Genomic DNA, 17500 nt, shown 5'->3' with positions numbered 1-17500 from the left:
CTGACCATTGTGTCTGAGGCAGGACACATAGTTCACTATCCATCTACCTCTGTATATGATTTTGATGAATTGACAGAGGATTTTACAACACCACAGGTGGAAGAAGGTAATGCTAGGGTACTACAGGTTCCTGCTTTGAAATCTGCAACCATGTTGCCAATGACACTTGTGTCTGAGGCTGGGCACATAGTTCACTATCCATCCACTGCTATTGCTGAACATGACAGCATGACAGAGGCTTTCACACCTTTCACTACAGAAAAAACACATGCCAAGGTAGTGCACATACCTGATTTAGAATATGCCACAATACTGCCTCTAACAGTCATATCTGAGGCTGGATATAAAACTCATTATCCATTTACCTCTTTCCTTCAATTAAATGATATTACAGAGGATTTCATTGCATTGTGCGATGAAAAGCAACACGCTAAAACACTGCATATTCCTGCACTAGAATGTGCTTCAATATTACCATTGACTGTTGTCTCTGAGGCTGGCCATAAGATTCATTACCCAACACTTTCTGTCTTTGATCACGATGAAATGACAGAAGTTTTCATAGCACAGTCTCTGAAAGAAGCAAGTGCTAAAACAGTTTATATTCCTAAATTGGAATATGCAGAAGTATTACCTATAACACTTGTGTCTGAGGCTGGTCTTATAGTTTATTATCCAGTAACATCTGTAACTGATCATGATGACTTGGCAGAAATTTTCATAACACCTACCCATGAAGAAGCACATGCTAAAGTGTTATATGTTCCTGAATTGGAATACGCTACAACATTACCCATGACACTTGTTTCTGAGTTAGGCCAAAAACTTCATTTCCCAACATATTCCACTGAACATGATATGATAGCTGAAAGTTTCACATCACCTATTCAGCAAAAAATTCATGCTACAGTTCTGCATATTCCTAAACTGGAATATGCTACAGCATCACCTATGACACTTGTGTCTGAGGCAGGCTACAAAATCCACTATCCATCTACATTCACACTGGAATACAATGAAACATCAAAGATTTTTGAAACATATGTTCCAGTGGAAGTCTGTGCTACAGAATCAGTTACTCCTAACCTGGAGTTTGCTTTAACAGAACATTTAACATTCATTTCAAATGCTGGACACAAGATTCAGTATCCTTCTACATCATTCTTGGAACAGGACACTGTTGAGGATTTAGTTTCAACTGTCCCAGAAGGAATACAGGCAAAAATAACACAAATTCCTGAACTGGAATTTATCACAACACTACCTTTAACCTTTGTCACAGCACAGGGACAGAAAGTTCATCACCCACTGACACAAATCTTGGAACATGACACCACAGAGGAATTCAGAACAATTACTCCAGAGACAGTTTATGCCACGACAATGCATGTTCCTGATATGAGAGTTGCTAACACAGAACCTATAAATATTGTCTCTGAAATTGGACTTATCACAAGATATCCAGGAGTTTCTGTTATTGGTGAATCACACAAAACAACAGAAATAACCTTCCCACAGATACAAAGAACTCATGCAACTGAAGTTATACACACACAGGATGCTCCAGAATTTACATATGCGACTGTTTCACCAATTACAGTGATGCCAGCTTCCACACCAACTACACATTATCTTACTTCAAGGGAAGAAACTTTTCTTCCTGATACTCCTTTAACCAGGCCCTCTGTCCCATCCCACACAGGCATGACATCAAGCCCATCCTCTACAGTTACCACATCTGAAGTGAAGACTGAAGATGTAAAGGTACAGCAAGACATACAACAAACCAAACATGTACCTGAAACACAACACATTAAGTGGGGGGAAGATTTGCAAGAGAGTGAATCAGAGACATCAACCATTACTTTTACACCTGACAAACGGGATGATACAACAGTTAAAGAGTTAAAGAATACAATGAGCAATGAGTCTGTAGATGTTGACAGAACACCGGTGGATGCTTCTGATATCCAAGAAGCAATGGTACAGCAAATATCTTTGAGGACTATTAAAAAACAGTCTAATAAAACAAGTGATGAAGAAGAATTGACTCATGAAGTTATGGTTGGTATTGGTGTAGAAGGTGGTACAGTCAAAGAGGAAACCCAGGTAAATACCCTTGGCAAGCAAATAAAACCAAATGAAGAATTTGAGTCCTCAGTTGATCTTCATATTGTACCTACACCTAAAGTTACTTCTGGGAAAGAGTGGCAAGAGAAAACAACTATCTGTACAGAGGAAATAAGTGAGCAAGAAGATATTCAGAAACCAAAAGATATTCAGAAGCCAAACCTGGGTAAAGTAATGGGGGAAACTACTGAAGACTTTACTGAAGAGTTTCTGCCAGATTTTGCTCAAACTTCAACAGAGTATGAGCCTATATTGGGCTTTGCAGAGGCTAGTTTCCCGACTGTACTTTCAGATGTTCCTGCTGTAAGAGTAACAAGAACAGAACAGCATATTACAGTATCAGAAAGTAGGGAGGATACAGAACAGTCAGATCTGCCACAGTTGGAAATTACTGAAATTGAAGAAGAAGTTGAAAGTCCTGCCACAGAATGCAAAATTACTTTCCCAAGCACCCACCGTGGTTCTTTAATCGACATCTCGGCTCCAGCTGATGTGGATATAGTCCCACTTGCAGTAACTGAAACAGAAGAGACTCACACCAAAACACAGGAAAAAGACCTACAAGACATGCTTTCAGAATGCATTCTTGAACCAATCCCACAAACATTAACATGTAAGGCTGTGGAATCAAAAGTTGAGTATAACAGGGCTTCAGTATCAGAGACACTTACATTTATAGGTCCATCTCCTACAAGGTCTACAAAGTCACAAACAATTCTAGTAGAAGAGGATGATGAACATACTTATACACAAACACCTACAGCTCCTGAGAAAAATCAGCAAAAATCTGAAACTGTGCATATCACTGACATAACTACCACTGAAACAACTACCAAACCAATTCACAAACACGTTACTGTACATGAACTTAATACTCAACAGGAACAAGAGTCCACTAATATTATACCTACTTTTGCACCTTCCATAGAATCTACAGAAAAAGAGCAAACGATAACAATAAAAGAGGAAACTACAGGGACAGATGAAATTTTGCTTGAACAAACATCAATGTTTGAAAACCAGGAACCTAAGCCTGAACAGGCAAAAACACTTATTATGGAAGATGTTAAGGATTCAGTGACAGTGACTGAAAAACTGAGTGAAGAACAGCCAGCCCCATGGCATCGTGGAGAAAAGATTCACCTGAAGAAGCAGATCAGTATTACACCAGATGTTGTGGCTTCTGAATCTATACAGGTCACTGATACAAAAACTGAAGATACATACATTACCTTACAGACAGAAAAAGGAGAAGAAGTTACTGCTACAATCACTGAAGAGCTTAAGGATTCAGTTACTGTTACAGAAAAGATCCCTGAAGAACAGCCTATGCCATGGAAAAGAGGGGAGAAGATACCATTCAGGACTGAAAATATCAAACCAGAACTGGTTTCTTTAGAACCACTTCAGGTTACTGATACGAAAGCTGAAGATACATATGTTGCCCTGAAAACTGAGAGAGGAGAACAAGTAAAGGCAACAGTCACAAAAGAACTCAAAGATTCCTTGACTGTGATGGAAAATATCCCTCAAGAACAGCCAATGGCATGGCAAAAGGGTGAAAAAATTCCATTTAAGACTGAGAACATAAAACCTGAGTTAGTGTCCTCTGAGCCTCTTCAAGTTACTGATACAAAAGTTGAAGATACTTATGTACACCTACAACCAGAAAAAGCTACAAAAGTAAAGGCCACAGTTACTGAAGATTTAAAGGACTCTTTGACTGTGACAGAAAAAATCCCAGAAGAACAGCCACTGGCATGGCAAAAGGGTGAGAAAATTCCCTTCAAAACTGAAAGCATAAAACCTGAGTTAGTTTCTTCTGAATCTCTTCAGGTTACTGATACTAAAGTTGAAGATAGTTATGTAAACCTAAAGCCAGAGAAAGGTGAGCCAGTAAAAGCCACAATATCAGAAGATTTGAGGGATTCACTGACTGTGACAGAAAAGATTGCAGAAGAACAACCAATGTCTTGGAGTAGGGGTGAGAAAGTTCCCTTTAAAACTGAGAGCATAAAACCTGAGTTGGTTTCCTCAGAATCTCTCCAGGTTACTGATACTAAAGTTGAAGATACCTACATGCATCTTCAGCCAGAAAAGAGTGAGCAAGTAAAAGCTACAATAATGGAAGATCTAAAGGACTCACTTACTATAACAGAAAAGATCCCAGAAGAACAACCAACTCCATGGAGAAGAGGGGAAAAGATGCCACTGAGAACTGAAAGCATCAGGCCTGAATTAGTTTCATCAGAATCATTGCAAGTAACTGATACTAAAACTGTAGATTCATGTGAAACTTTCCAGAGTGAAAAGGGGGAGGAAGCAAGAGCCACTGTAACTAAGGACCTAAAAGATTCTTTGACAGTTACAGAAAGGCTTCCTGAAGAACAACCTTCACCCCTGAAAAGGCCTCCAAGAGTAACAGCTGATTTAGCTCAGCACAAGTTAATGGTAATGGAACATGATTCACTTTCTGTTACTGAAATATATGCCAAGGAAGGTGGCACTCAGTTTGAAACTGAAAAGGCAAATGTAGAGACAGCTGTAGGTAAGCTGGAGCCACTTGAAGCACTTACTACAACAGATCACAGAAGTGAGGAAATTATTTCTCAGCTCTCAGACTTAATGAAACAGACACAAAAGGCAACAGTCATGGAACAAGATACTAAACAAACAATTCAGGTAACAGAACAAATTCCTCATGAAAGTATTGCAGATCTGAAGAAGGAAAAACACATATTTGAGAGCCTTAAGTGTGGCCTCTCTGGACAGAATGCTCCACAAGTTGAAGAGATTATAGTGCATGATGCAGAAGAAAAGTATGAGTCTCAATCTCCTAAGACAGCAATGACAAAACAGACAACAGTTACTAAACAGTCAGAAGCTGTTATTATTGCTGAACCAAAACTGGAGGAGGACACTGTTCAGTGGGAAAAGCATGCAGAAAAACTAGAACAGGCAAAGCCCAACATATTAGAGCAAAAGTATATTCAAATATCTGAAATATTTAAGGCTGATAAGGAGGATGTTCTTCCTGCACAAGCACCATTACAACAGCAAGGTAGAATGACAGAAATGCAACCTCTGGAAGCTCTTACCATACAAGGTCATGATGTTCAGGAAGATGCTGCATCATGGAAGTCTCGTATAGACAAGGAGCAAACTGCACGGGCATCCATCCTGGAAAAAATGTCTGTTAATGTTATGGAAACACAACAACATGATTCATTTAAAGAATATAAACCAGAAAAACCAATTGAAGTGCAAGCTACACAAATGGAAGGTAGACAAGAAGCTATAGCTGTTTCAGAAACAAAAGCAGAATCTCCTATAAGAGAACTTCCAAAGGAAAGCAAAATAGAACATCATGCATCTCTTATTCATTCCAAGAAATCATCTCTTGTTGTTTCTGCATCAGATGTCCAAGAGAGTGAAGCTCCCCTGAAGATTCGGAAGCCAGTGGAAGCACAGGCAGATAAATTAGATATAAATACTTTCCATTCTGTCATTGTTGCTGATACTGAAGTTCAGTCTCCTGTGGACATTCTAAGTAAACCTATATTGCCTACAGGAAAAGCAAAAACAAGCTTTATTCCTCAAAAGGCACTTGAAATTCTTGAATCTCATACTCACCAGAAAGAAAAGGACTTCCAGCCTAGCAAGCCTGAAGACTTGGTTATTCAGGGTAAGGTTGAATGCAGTGACAATTTCCTTGAAGTACAAGAAACAAAAGCTCAGTCTCCATTAAGGGAATTAAAAGAGGCCAAACCTGTCACAGATATGGCAAGCACATCTGTTGTCCCTCAAAAGTCTGTGAAAGTTTCAGAAGTGTCAGTGAGTTTTAAAGAAGAGGAATTCAAGGAGATCCCAAGATACTCTCATACAGCAACAGAAGAGCAAATACCTGGCCATCTTCCATTGGAAATAACTCAAAGCACCATTCAAGATACTATTAAAGATTTTACAACCAGTATTCCAAAAGGAGAATCAGCATCAGTAGATCTGAAGAGCTTTCATGCAGCATCTGTCATGGAGATCCATGCAGCCCAGGCTGAAGAAAAATATAATCCTTCTCAGCATCCAACAACTACTGCTAAAACACATTTGGTAGAAGGTATGCAGCCTATTATTACAGAAGAAATTTGTGCATCATCTTCAGTTATAGACTTTGATGTTCCTGATAAACCAAAATCTAAAGAAGCAACAAAGAGTTTTGAAGAACAAAAGGCAATAACTATTACTGAGACTGGAATGCATGAAAAAGAAGAGTCACTTATGGAAAAGAAGCCTGTTGAATTACATTTAAAATCTAAAATAAATGGAGGGCTTGAGCCTCTCCTTATCACTGAAGTGGAAAGTGAGGAAACTATTGGCAAAGTAGTTCCTAAAACAATGCCTGAAAAAGAAAGTGCAAAAATTGAACTTACTCATGCAGCTAAGGTGGCTCTTTCATCTGGTGTACTAATAAATGAATGCGAAGGATGGCATGAAGATGAAAAACCAGAAGCACAGAAGGCAGAAGGGATCATGAGCACAGGGGAGGCTATTACTGTACTCGAAACACTTCCACAGTCTCTGGCCGAGGAACTTCCTGTTGCTCCCAAGCCAAAAACTGAAGAAGTAATGGGATCTTTAATTCCATCAAAAACTGTGTCAGTCTCAGAGGTTATTTTGCATGAAAAAGAAGGAGTACATGAAGCAGACAAGTTCCCTACTATTTCTTTACCCAGTCAGACACAAGCACCAAATATCCCATTAGTTGTACAAGAGACTCATACAGATTCAAGTTTGTCTGAACTGGCTCAGCAGAAAATGTTGCCATCACAGTCAGCTTCAGTATCTCTTACTGCTCATGTCACTGCTTCTTCTACAGCTGTAGGTGTTAGTGAGAAAGAAGGTGTATATAAAAAAGAGAAACCAATAGAAGATCTTGCAAATGTTGAATATGAAAGTGGAAAAGTCTCCATTCAAGTAAGCGAAACAAGAGCAGAATCACCAGTGAAAGATTTTAAGGATATTAAGCCAGAGAATGCACAGGCAAGGCCAGATATCATACCTCAGAAGGCTATTGCTGTATCTGAAATGGAATCTAAAGAAAAAGAAGGAACTCTTGAAATTAAGAAGCCATCAACAATTTCACTGAAGTCTGATATCACGCAGCCTTTGCATTCACTGACTGTATCTGAAATCAGTGCAGAAAGTAATATTCATATGTTAGATGTAGATAAGATCAATGAAGAACAGGCTAAGACAAGTCATATTCCACACCATGCGACTGCAGTTAGTGAACCATTTGTGCATCAGAAAGAACAGGATTATACCCAGCCGAAACCACTTTCTGCTGAACCAAAGGAATCATGTGCTCCTGGTCATGAATCAGTTCAAATAACAGAAACAAGAGCAGAGTCCCCCATTACAGACAGAGATGAAAAAGAAACTCTAAAAAGCAAAGCTAAAAGTCAAGTCATCCCACAAGACACAGTACAGGTACATGAAGTAAGGGTTCATGAATCTGAAGGAGACTTTAAATTAAGTAAGCCAGAGGAATCAGTTGGTATAGTAAATCGCACCCCGGGCCATATAGTTGCAATTTCTACAAATGTTGAATTATCTGAAAGCATCCAGAAAATGGAAGATGCAGGGAAATTGGAAGGTAAAACTGCAAAAATGACCATAAGTCCACAGCAAGCTGCAGAAGTTATACAACATGACGTGAGTGAGGCAGGAAAAGTGTTAAAAGAAGTGAAACCAGAAGAAAAGAAAGCATTGCCAAATATAGAAGAAATGCAATCTGTGTCGGTTATGGAAATAAGTGCAGAAACCAAGGAACAAAATTATGACATTAAAGAATTACCATCAGTGCATAATGTTGAAGCCAAACCAGTTATTACTCCCCTTCACCTTGCTCATGTTAACCATCCTGAGGTAGCAGAGCAGGAGGGGGTTGTCCCTACATTTGACACCACTGGTACTAGTCATGCAAAACTTGAATTTACACCACACACTTCAAAATTAGTGATTCAGCAACAACCTAATATACTTACAGGCATATTAAAATCAGAACAACCTATTCATGCCTCAGGCAAGGTGGTAATGGAGCCAGCTGCCCATGTCTCAGGTTCAGAAGAAGTTGTTATTGAAACAATTGAGGAAACAGCATCTAAAGCCACACCACAAGCTATGCAGGCTCATCGTCTTCTAGATACACAGCAAACTATTTCTGTTATGCAAGTCTCTGCTTTTAATCAAGCAGAGGCAATGGGTAAAGTTGCTACGCCAATAGCAGCAACAGCAAAGACTGTCCAGACAACTCAACAAAGCATTAATGTGCATGAAGCTGATCTAAGAGAATCATCATCTAGTGTCACTCCTGAAAAAACTACAGAACAAAAAGCGACTGCTGTCTTTGATCAAAGAGAACATGTTACAGTTTCTGAAGTAAAGTCAGATGAACTTCCAGCTGAAATGAAGCATGTGAGGCTTGAAGGTAAAGCTTTACCTGTAGTAAAGCCTCATGAAACTGTCACTGTCTCATCTGTTACTGTAGCAGAAAATTATGAAGAGTCAAAGCACCCAATACCACGAATGGAACAGGCTCAGCCTATTGCAATGCCTCAGGATTATGTCTCAGTTGAGGAAACTAAAGTTCATGAGAGTTCAGGAGAAATAAAAATCAAGCAGCCAACAGAAGAAAGAGCTACAACTTCTGTATCAAAGCGTGAATCTGTCATGATTTCTGAGGTAAAGACAGAGGAAAAACCAGTATCTATAAGAGAAAGAAGACCTTCCCAGGAAAGAGCTAAGCCAGCTGTTGTGAAGCAAGAACATGTAATTGTATCAGAGACATCAACAGCTGAAGCACCTGGATTTGTAAAACATCGCAGACCTTCTGAAGACAGAGCTAAAACAATTCTTTCCCAAAAACAGTCAGTTATTGTTTCAGAAGTTCAGTCAGAAGAAGCTCCTAAATCTACAAAGCAAAGAACTCCATCACAAGAAAGGGCAAGACAAGTAATGTCAGAAAAGGAATCTTTTGTTGTTCAAGAGGTTAAAGTACATGAACTTCCAAAAGATCTTCCAAAGGCCAAACCCAAGGAGGATAAGGCTAAGAAGGTTATTCCTCAACAGGAATCCATCTCAGTTCAAGAGACGCAAGTTGAGGTACACACAGGAGATATTTCACATGTAAAGCCAAAAGAAGAAAAAGCAAAGAAGATATTTGAAAAGCGTTCTTCAGTGGCTGTATCCGAAGTCTCTAGTCATGAAATGGCTGTAAAGATGCCTGATTATATGCCTCAGAAGACTGAGTCTGCAAAAACAAAAATGGACCATATGGAAGTTGTAAGTATTTCTGAAGTAACTCCTGATGAAGCTCCTCACATTGTACCCAAAGAGAAAAGAAGAACAGAAACTGCTACTATGATTCTTCCTGAAATGAAGGAGACAATACAGATCACAGAAGTCTCTACCGAGGAAACACCACACAGTGTAGTTCATGCTAAGAAGAATGAACAGTATGCACAGGTAGTCCTTAAACCAACAGAATCAATAAGTGTTTCTCATACACAAGTACATGAATCTACTGATGAAGTGCGGAAGTTAAAGCATGTGGAAGAAAGGGCTCAGACCATCCTTCCTCAACAAGATTCAATTACAGTTCAAGAGATAAATGTAAAGGAAGAACCAGAAGAAGTAAGGGAACACAGACCTAAAACTGAAACAGCAAAATCTATACTTTCACCTCGACAATCAATTGCAGTGGAAGAGATAACTGTGAAGGAAAGTCCTGGGTCAGTATCAGAAGTTAAGCCAAAAACTCAACAAGCTACATCGGTTCTCTCAGAACATGAATCCATCACTGTCCTGGAAGTTAATATTAAAGAATCTCCTGGTAATATAAAGGATATAAAGCCAAAAACAGGAACAGCAGAGACTATCTTTACAACTCAAGATTCTATTGCTGTTCAAGAAGTTTCAGTGAAGGAGGCACCTGGTTCTGTTAAAGATGTAAAACCCAAGACAGAACTGGCTACTGCCATCATTTCCCCCCATGAATCATTGACAGTTCAAGAAGTATCTGTTAAAGAAGCGCCAGGTGATATGAAAGAATCAAAACCAAAGCATGAACAAGCCTCTTCAGTTTTAACTCCTCTGGAATCCATCAATGTTCATGAGGTTTCAGTGAAGGATGCTACAGGATCTTTGAAAGATTTACTAATAAGTACAGAGCAAGCTTTAGCCAAGATATCTCCTCATGAATCAATAACAGTTGAGGAGGTTTCCATTAGGGAAGCTCCTGGCTCAGTGAAAGATGCAAAACCTAGGACAGAAATGGCAACATCAATAATTTCTCCTCATGAGTCTATCACTGTACAAGAGGTATCTGTGAAGGATGCTCCTGGAGAGGTCAAGGACAAAAAGCCAAAGCATGAGCAGGCTTTATCTGTGCTCTCTCAACAAGAATCCATTAGTGTACATGAGGTATCTGTAAAAGATGCCCCAGGAACCTTGAAGGATTTGAAACTAAGCCCAGAACAAGCCTCATCTATCATTTCTCCACATGAATCAATTACCGTTCAAGAAGTTTCTGTGAAAGAAGCTCCTGGTTCTATGAGAGATGCAAAGCCTAAGACAGAAATGGCAACTTCAATCATTTCTCCTCATGAATCAATCACTGTACAAGAGGTATCTGTGAAGGACGCTCCAGGAGAAGTAAAAGAGAAAAAACCAAAGCATGAGCAGGCTTTATCTGTGCTCTCTCAGCAAGAGTCCATCAGTGTACATGAGGTATCTGTAAAAGATGCTCCAGGAACCTTGAAGGATTTGAAACTAAGTCCAGAGCAAGCTTCATCTATTATTTCTCCTCATGAGTCCATTACAGTAGAAGAAGTTTCTGTGAGAGAAGCTCCTGGTTCTATGAGTGATGCAAAGCCCAAGACAGAAATGGCAACTTCAATCATTTCTCCTCATGAATCAATCACTGTACAAGAGGTATCTGTGAAGGACGCTCCAGGAAAAAATTTATCTGTGCTCTCTCAGCAAGAGTCCATTAGTGTCCATGAGGTATCTGTGAAAGATGCTCCAGGAACCTTGAAGGATTTGAAACTAAGTCCAGAACAAGCTTCATCTATTATTTCTCCTCATGAGTCCATCACAGTAGAGGAGGTTTCTGTGAAAGAAGCTCCTGGTTCTATGAGTGATGCAAAGCCCAAGACAGAAATGGCAACTTCAATTATTTCTCCTCATGAGTCAATCACTGTACAAGAGATATCTGTGAAAGATGCTCCAGGAGAGGTCAAGGACAAAAAGCCAAAGCATGAGCAGGCTTTATCTGTGCTCTCTCAACAAGAATCCATTAGTGTACATGAGGTATCTGTAAAAGATGCCCCAGGAACCTTGAAGGATTTGAAACTCAGTCCAGAACAAGCTTCATCTATTATTTCTCCTCATGAGTCCATTACAGTAGAAGAGGTTTCTGTGAAGGAAGCTCCTGGTTCTATGAGTGATGCAAAGCCTAAGACAGAAATAGCAACTTCAATTATCTCTCCTCATGAGTCAATCACTGTACAAGAGGTATCTGTGAGAGATGCTCCAGGAGAGGTAAAGGACAAAAAACCAAAGCATGAGCAAGCTTTATCTGTGCTCTCTCAGCAGGAGTCCATTAGTGTGCATGAGGTATCTGTAAAAGATGCTCCAGGAACCTTGAAGGATTTGAAACTAAGTCCAGAACAAGCTTCATCTATTATTTCTCCTCATGAGTCCATTACAGTAGAAGAGGTTTCTGTGAAGGAAGCTCCTGGTTCTATGAGTGATGCAAAGCCTAAGACAGAAATGGCAACTTCAATTATTTCTCCTCATGAGTCTATCACTGTACAAGAGGTATCTGTGAAGGACGCTCCAGGAGAAGTAAAAGAGAAAAAACCAAAGCATGAGCAGGCTTTATCAGTGCTCTCTCAGCAGGAGTCCATCAGCGTGCATGAGGTATCTGTGAAAGATGCCCCAGGATCTTTGAAGGATTTGAAGCTCAGCCCAGAACAAGCTTCTTCTGTTATTTCTCCTCATGAATCAATTACAGTTGAAGAAGTTTCTGTGAAAGAAGCACCTGGCTCAGTTAAGGATGTAAAACCAAAGACTGAAATGGCTACCTCCATCATATCTCCTCATGAATCTATAACAGTAGAGGAGGTAACTGTGAAAGATGCCCCAGGAGAAATGAAAGACAAGAGATTGAAGCATGAGCAAGCCACTTCAGTCTTTTCTCCACAAGAGTCAATTAGTGTCCATGAAGTATCAGTAAAAGATGCACCAGGATCCATGAAAGATTTCAAACTGAAAACAGAACAAGCTTCATCAGTAATATCTCCACATGAATCTGTCACAGTGGAAGAAGTATCCGTAAAAGGGGCATCAGCAGATTTCAGTGATAAGAAACCACAGTCTGAGACTGCAACCTCAGTATTCTCTCCACAGGAGTCTATTGCTGTCCATGAGGTGTCAGTGAAGGATGCCCCAGGTTCTTTGAAAGATCTAAAATTCAGAACAGAACAGGCATCCTCTGTCATATCTCCACATGAGTCTGTCACAGTTCAAGAGGTGTCTGTAAAGGAAACATTTACTGATATTACAGACAAAAAACCAAAAACTGAAACAGCAACATCACTATTGTCAACAAAGGAATCTATAGCCATTCATGAAGTTTCAGTAAGGGATGCACCGGGTTCAATGAAAGATTTAAAACTGAAGACTGAACAAGCAACATCCAGCATATCTCCTCATGAGTCCCTTACTGTAGAAGAAGTGTCTGTAAAAGAGGCATCAGCAGACCTCAGTCAACAAAAGCCAAAAACAGAAAAAGCCACATCAATTCTTTCTCCTCAGGAATCAATTTCTATCCAAGAAGTATCTGTTGGAGATGCTACAGGATCTATGGCAGATATTAAACCAAAAACTGAACAAGCAACATCTAGTATTTCTCCCCATGAATCAATCACAGTAGAAGAAGTAACAGTGAAGGAAGCTCCAGGAGATGTAAGTGATAAAAAGCCAAAGACGGAGAAAGCTACTTCAATATTCTCACCACAAGAATCCATTGCTGTTCATGAAGTGTCTGTTAAGGATACCACAGGCTCAATGAAAGACTTAAAACTGAAAAAAGAACAAGCTTCATCAGTAATTTCTCCTCATGAATCACTTACCATAGAAGAAGTATCAGTGAAGGAAACATCTAAAGAGCTTAGTGACGAAAAACCAAAAACAGAACTGGCAACCTCAATCTTTTCTCCTCAAGAATCTATTGCCATTCATGAAGTATCTGTGAAGGATGCTCCAGGATCCCTTAAAAATTTAAAATTCAAGACAGAACAAGCTTCATCTGTCCTTTCTCCTCATGAGTCTCTTACAATTGAAGAAGTATCTGTGAAAGAAGCATCAGGAGATCTGAGTGATAAAAAACCAAAGACAGAAGTAGCAACATCTATATTCTCTCCTCAGGAATCTATTTCTGTCCATGAAGTATCTGTAAAAGATGCTCCAAGTTCTATGAAAGATCTGAAACTGCAAACAGAGAAAGCATCTTCTGTCATAGCTCCTCATGAGTCTGTTACAGTTGAAGAGGTATCTGTCAAAGAAACATCTGGAGACATTAGTGAGACAAAACCAAAAACAGAAACAGCAACTTCAATTTTCTCTACTCAAGAATCTATTGCCATTCAAGAGATTTCTGTGAAAGAAGCCCCAATGGACATTACTGCTAAACTGCCCAAAACTGAAAAAGCCACTTCTACATTTACACCTCAGGAATCTATTGCTATTCATGAGGTGTCTGTGAAAGATGCCCCAGGATCAATGAAAGATTTGAAATTCAAAACTGAACAAGCATCATCTACAATTGCTCCTCATGAATCTGTTACAGTTGAAGAAGTGTCTGTTAAAGAAACATCTGGAGATATTGAAGAGAAGAAACCTAAAACGGAAAAAGCTACTTCTATTCTTTCTCAACAGGAATCCATTAGTGTACATGAAATTTCTGTTAAAGATGCTCCAGGTTCCATGAAGGACTTAAAGCCAATTACAGAGAAAGCATCAGCTACTATTGCACCACACGAATCAGTAACAATTGAAGAGGTTTCAGTTAAGGAAGCATCACAAGACCTGGACAGCCTAAGGCCAAAACCAGAACTTGCAAAATCTGTTTTGTCACCAAAAGAATCAATAGCAGTTCAGGAAATTTCAGTAAAGGAGGCACCAGGGGACATAGAGACTTTGAAGCCCAAATCAGAAAAAGCACGAGTCACTGTAACAAAGAAAGATTCCCTTCAGGTTCTAGAAGTTGCGTCTGAGCTCGCTCCAGACACCATACCAGAGAGTCACATGATTGGAGACAAGGCAAAGGTTATTGTCACAGAGGATCTCCAACGTGCAGATCAGGAAGATGTTATTGTGTTACGAGGTCCAAAGAAAGAAAAGAAGGTCATTGAAGTAGTGGAGGAATCAGATGAAGAAGTTCCAGTTATAAAGAAAGAAAAGAAGGGAGAAACAATTGAGGAAAAAATAAGTGAACCAGAAGAAGAGACAGAAGAAGTTACTGAAGAAGTAGAAGTTAAGATGAAGCCAAAGACAAAGCCAAAGATCCAGACTGAAGAGACTGAAGAAGTTGTTCTTAAGAAACCTGAGGAGAAAATACTTGAAGAAACCACAGAAGATGTACAAGTAAAAATCAAACCAAAGAAAGAGCCTAAAATAGAGGAAGAACAAATTTCTGAGGAAGTAACAATAAAGAAACCTGAGAAAAAGGAAGAGATCATTGAGGAAGTCTCAGAAGATGTAACGATTAAAAAGAAACCAAAGAAGAAGCCTGAATTAAAGGAAGCTACAGAAGAGGTAACACTCAAGAAACCAGAAAAGAAGCCTGAAGAAAAAGTTGTTGAAGAAGTTACAGAAGAGGTGCAAGTTCAGATGAAATCCAAGAAAAAGCCTGAAGTCAAGACTGAAGAGATTGCTGAGGAAGTGACACTGAAAAAGCCAGAGGAGAAACCTGAAGAAAAGGTTATTGAAGAAGTCACTGAAGAGGTGCAGATCAAGATGAAGCCAAAGAAGAAGCCTGAAGTCAAGACCGAAGAGATTGCTGAAGAAGTGACACTGAAGAAACCTGAGGAGAAACCTGAAGAAAAGGTTGTTGAAGAAGTTACTGAAGAGGTGGAGATCAAGAGGAAGCCAAAGAAGAAGCCTGAGTTAAGAGAAGAGGGTTACTGAAGAAGTGACACTGAGAAACCTAGGAAACCTGAAGAAAAGGTTGTTGAAGAAGTTACTGAAGAGGTGAGATCAAATAAGCAAAGAGAACTGGACCAAAGAAGAGGTTTCACAAGAGCAATCAACAAAGAAAAGGTAGTTGAGGATATTACAGAAGAAGTGAAAATAAAAATGAAACCAAAGACAGAATATGAGGAAATATCTGAAGAGGTGACAATCAAGAGAAAGCCTCAAGAAAAGGTGGAAGTAGTGACTGAAGATGTGCTCATTAAGATGAAGCCTAAACAACCAGAGACGTTTGAGGATGTATCTGAAGAACTTACAATAAGGAAGGATGAGCCCATAGAAAAAGTAGCAGAAGAAGTGACTGAGGATGTGCATATTAAATTCAAACCTAAAAAGAAGGAACCCAAAAAGCACGTAGAGGAAGTAAATGAAGAAATTACAATAATCAAAGAACAGGAACCATCTGAGGAAGTACAGGAGGAGGATGTTGAAGAAGTTCAGATTATACGAAAACCTAAAAGAAAGGCTATTGTCAAAGAGGAAATATCTGAGGAATTTGTCATCCAGAAACCTCAAAAAACAGAAGAGCCAGCTGAAGAAGTTACGGAAGAATTCAAGGTTAAGAGACCTAAGCCAAAGAAGCCAGAGGATGTCTCAGAAGAATTTGTAATGAAGGAGGAATCACCAGAACCAACTGTGGCTGAGGAAATAACTGAGGAAGTTAGTATCAAAATGAAACCGAAGAAGAAGAAGCCATTCATAACAGAGGAAATAAGTGAGGCTGTGACTCTTAAAAAACCAAGGGACAAAGAAGAAGAACCAGAAGAAGTAAGTGAATCTGTTGTTCTGAAGAGAAAAGAAAAACCGTTTGTGAGAGAGACTCAGGAGATTTCTCAAGAGGTTGAAATGAAGCTGAGGGAAGGTGAAAACTTTACCCAGGAGGAAACTACAGAAGATGTAAGCATTAAAATGAAGCGGCCAAAAAAGAAATATTCTGTGACTGAAGAGACAATTGAATCCAAGATGATGATCCAGGAGTCTGATGATGAGGAACCTGAAATAATTTACCAAGAATTAGATGAAGTTGAAGTAATGCAGCAGTTGATTGATGATGAATCTGAGATTGCTGAGGAGACTGTAGCATTTAGAAAGCCTAAGAAGAAGGTCATTGTAAAAGATGAAGGTGAAGAGACAGTAACAATCAAAAAGAAAAGAGTCGTTAAGAAAGATGATGAAACTGATGCTCAAGTTACTCTTAAAGAACCAAAATCACCTGAGGAGATCCAAGAATCTTTCCAGTTAAGACTTCCAAGAAAGAAGAAGTATGTAGTTGAAGAAGAAGAGGAAGTTGAGGTAGGTGTAAAGCTTAGGAAAGAGCCAGAGTACCCAGAGTATGAAATTGGGGAAGATGTACAGGAAACCTTTAAGATTAGAGCTCGTGAACCAGATGTCACTGAGGAAGAGGTTGAACAGTTCGAAGATGTTGAGGGTGAGTTCACCTTTGGCCTACCACGCAAAGAAAAGCCAAGGTTAACAGAGGAAATTGAAACTACTCAAAAGATCAAGCTCCCTCCCCTACCCAAACAACCTCCTCTCTTCACCCAAGGTTAGATATCCTGAAGAACTCTTATCGCTCATAATATACTCACTCTCCAATTAATCCCAATGTCTATCTTTTTTTTTCCTGTGTCTGTTACTTTCTTTTTAATTTGCAATTGCAACTTCTACTTTTATAGATGATTTCTAACAATTGCATAACACACTACTGTTTTCAGAATGCATATTTATGGCTATATTTATTATCATTTTACAACCGAGACTTGTGTCTGAGGAATACAGAATCGTTGTTTACCTTCGATTTAATCAAAGTCTTGTCTTGGTAAACAACATGGACTTCCTTAGGTACCAGCTGACTATGGTATCCTGCCATTGTGAAGGATATCAGTCAAGCTTTACAATTTCTATGCTGCGCTTCCTTGTCTGTCATTAAGTTGCGCTTATACTGTATATTCTTTTTTTTATGAATGGTAATCTTCTTTGGTTTATGTGTAGTATTAAGGTTGACTATTATTATCATTTAATGACATTTATATTTTATGATGAAAGTGCATTTATT

The 17500-nt window shown here is 39.2% G+C and overlaps 1 protein-coding gene across 1 annotated transcript in view; it reads left to right on the top strand.

Moving 5' to 3' along the window:
- The window catches only part of LOC119577527 (titin-like), a 135086-nt gene that overhangs the window by 99699 nt on the left and 17887 nt on the right, over positions 1–17500 (top strand). The window contains 2 exon segments of the mRNA XM_037925121.1: positions 1–15373; positions 15416–16990. The exon segment at positions 1–15373 is cut by the window's left edge and continues 1880 nt beyond it. Coding sequence (XP_037781049.1) covers positions 1–15373; positions 15416–16990 — 16948 coding nt within the window.

The sequence above is a fragment of the Penaeus monodon genome, chromosome 10 (genome assembly GCF_015228065.2).
Source record: "Penaeus monodon isolate SGIC_2016 chromosome 10, NSTDA_Pmon_1, whole genome shotgun sequence".
NCBI lineage: Eukaryota > Metazoa > Arthropoda > Malacostraca > Decapoda > Penaeidae > Penaeus > Penaeus monodon.
This window is presented reverse-complemented; position numbering and strand designations above follow the sequence as displayed.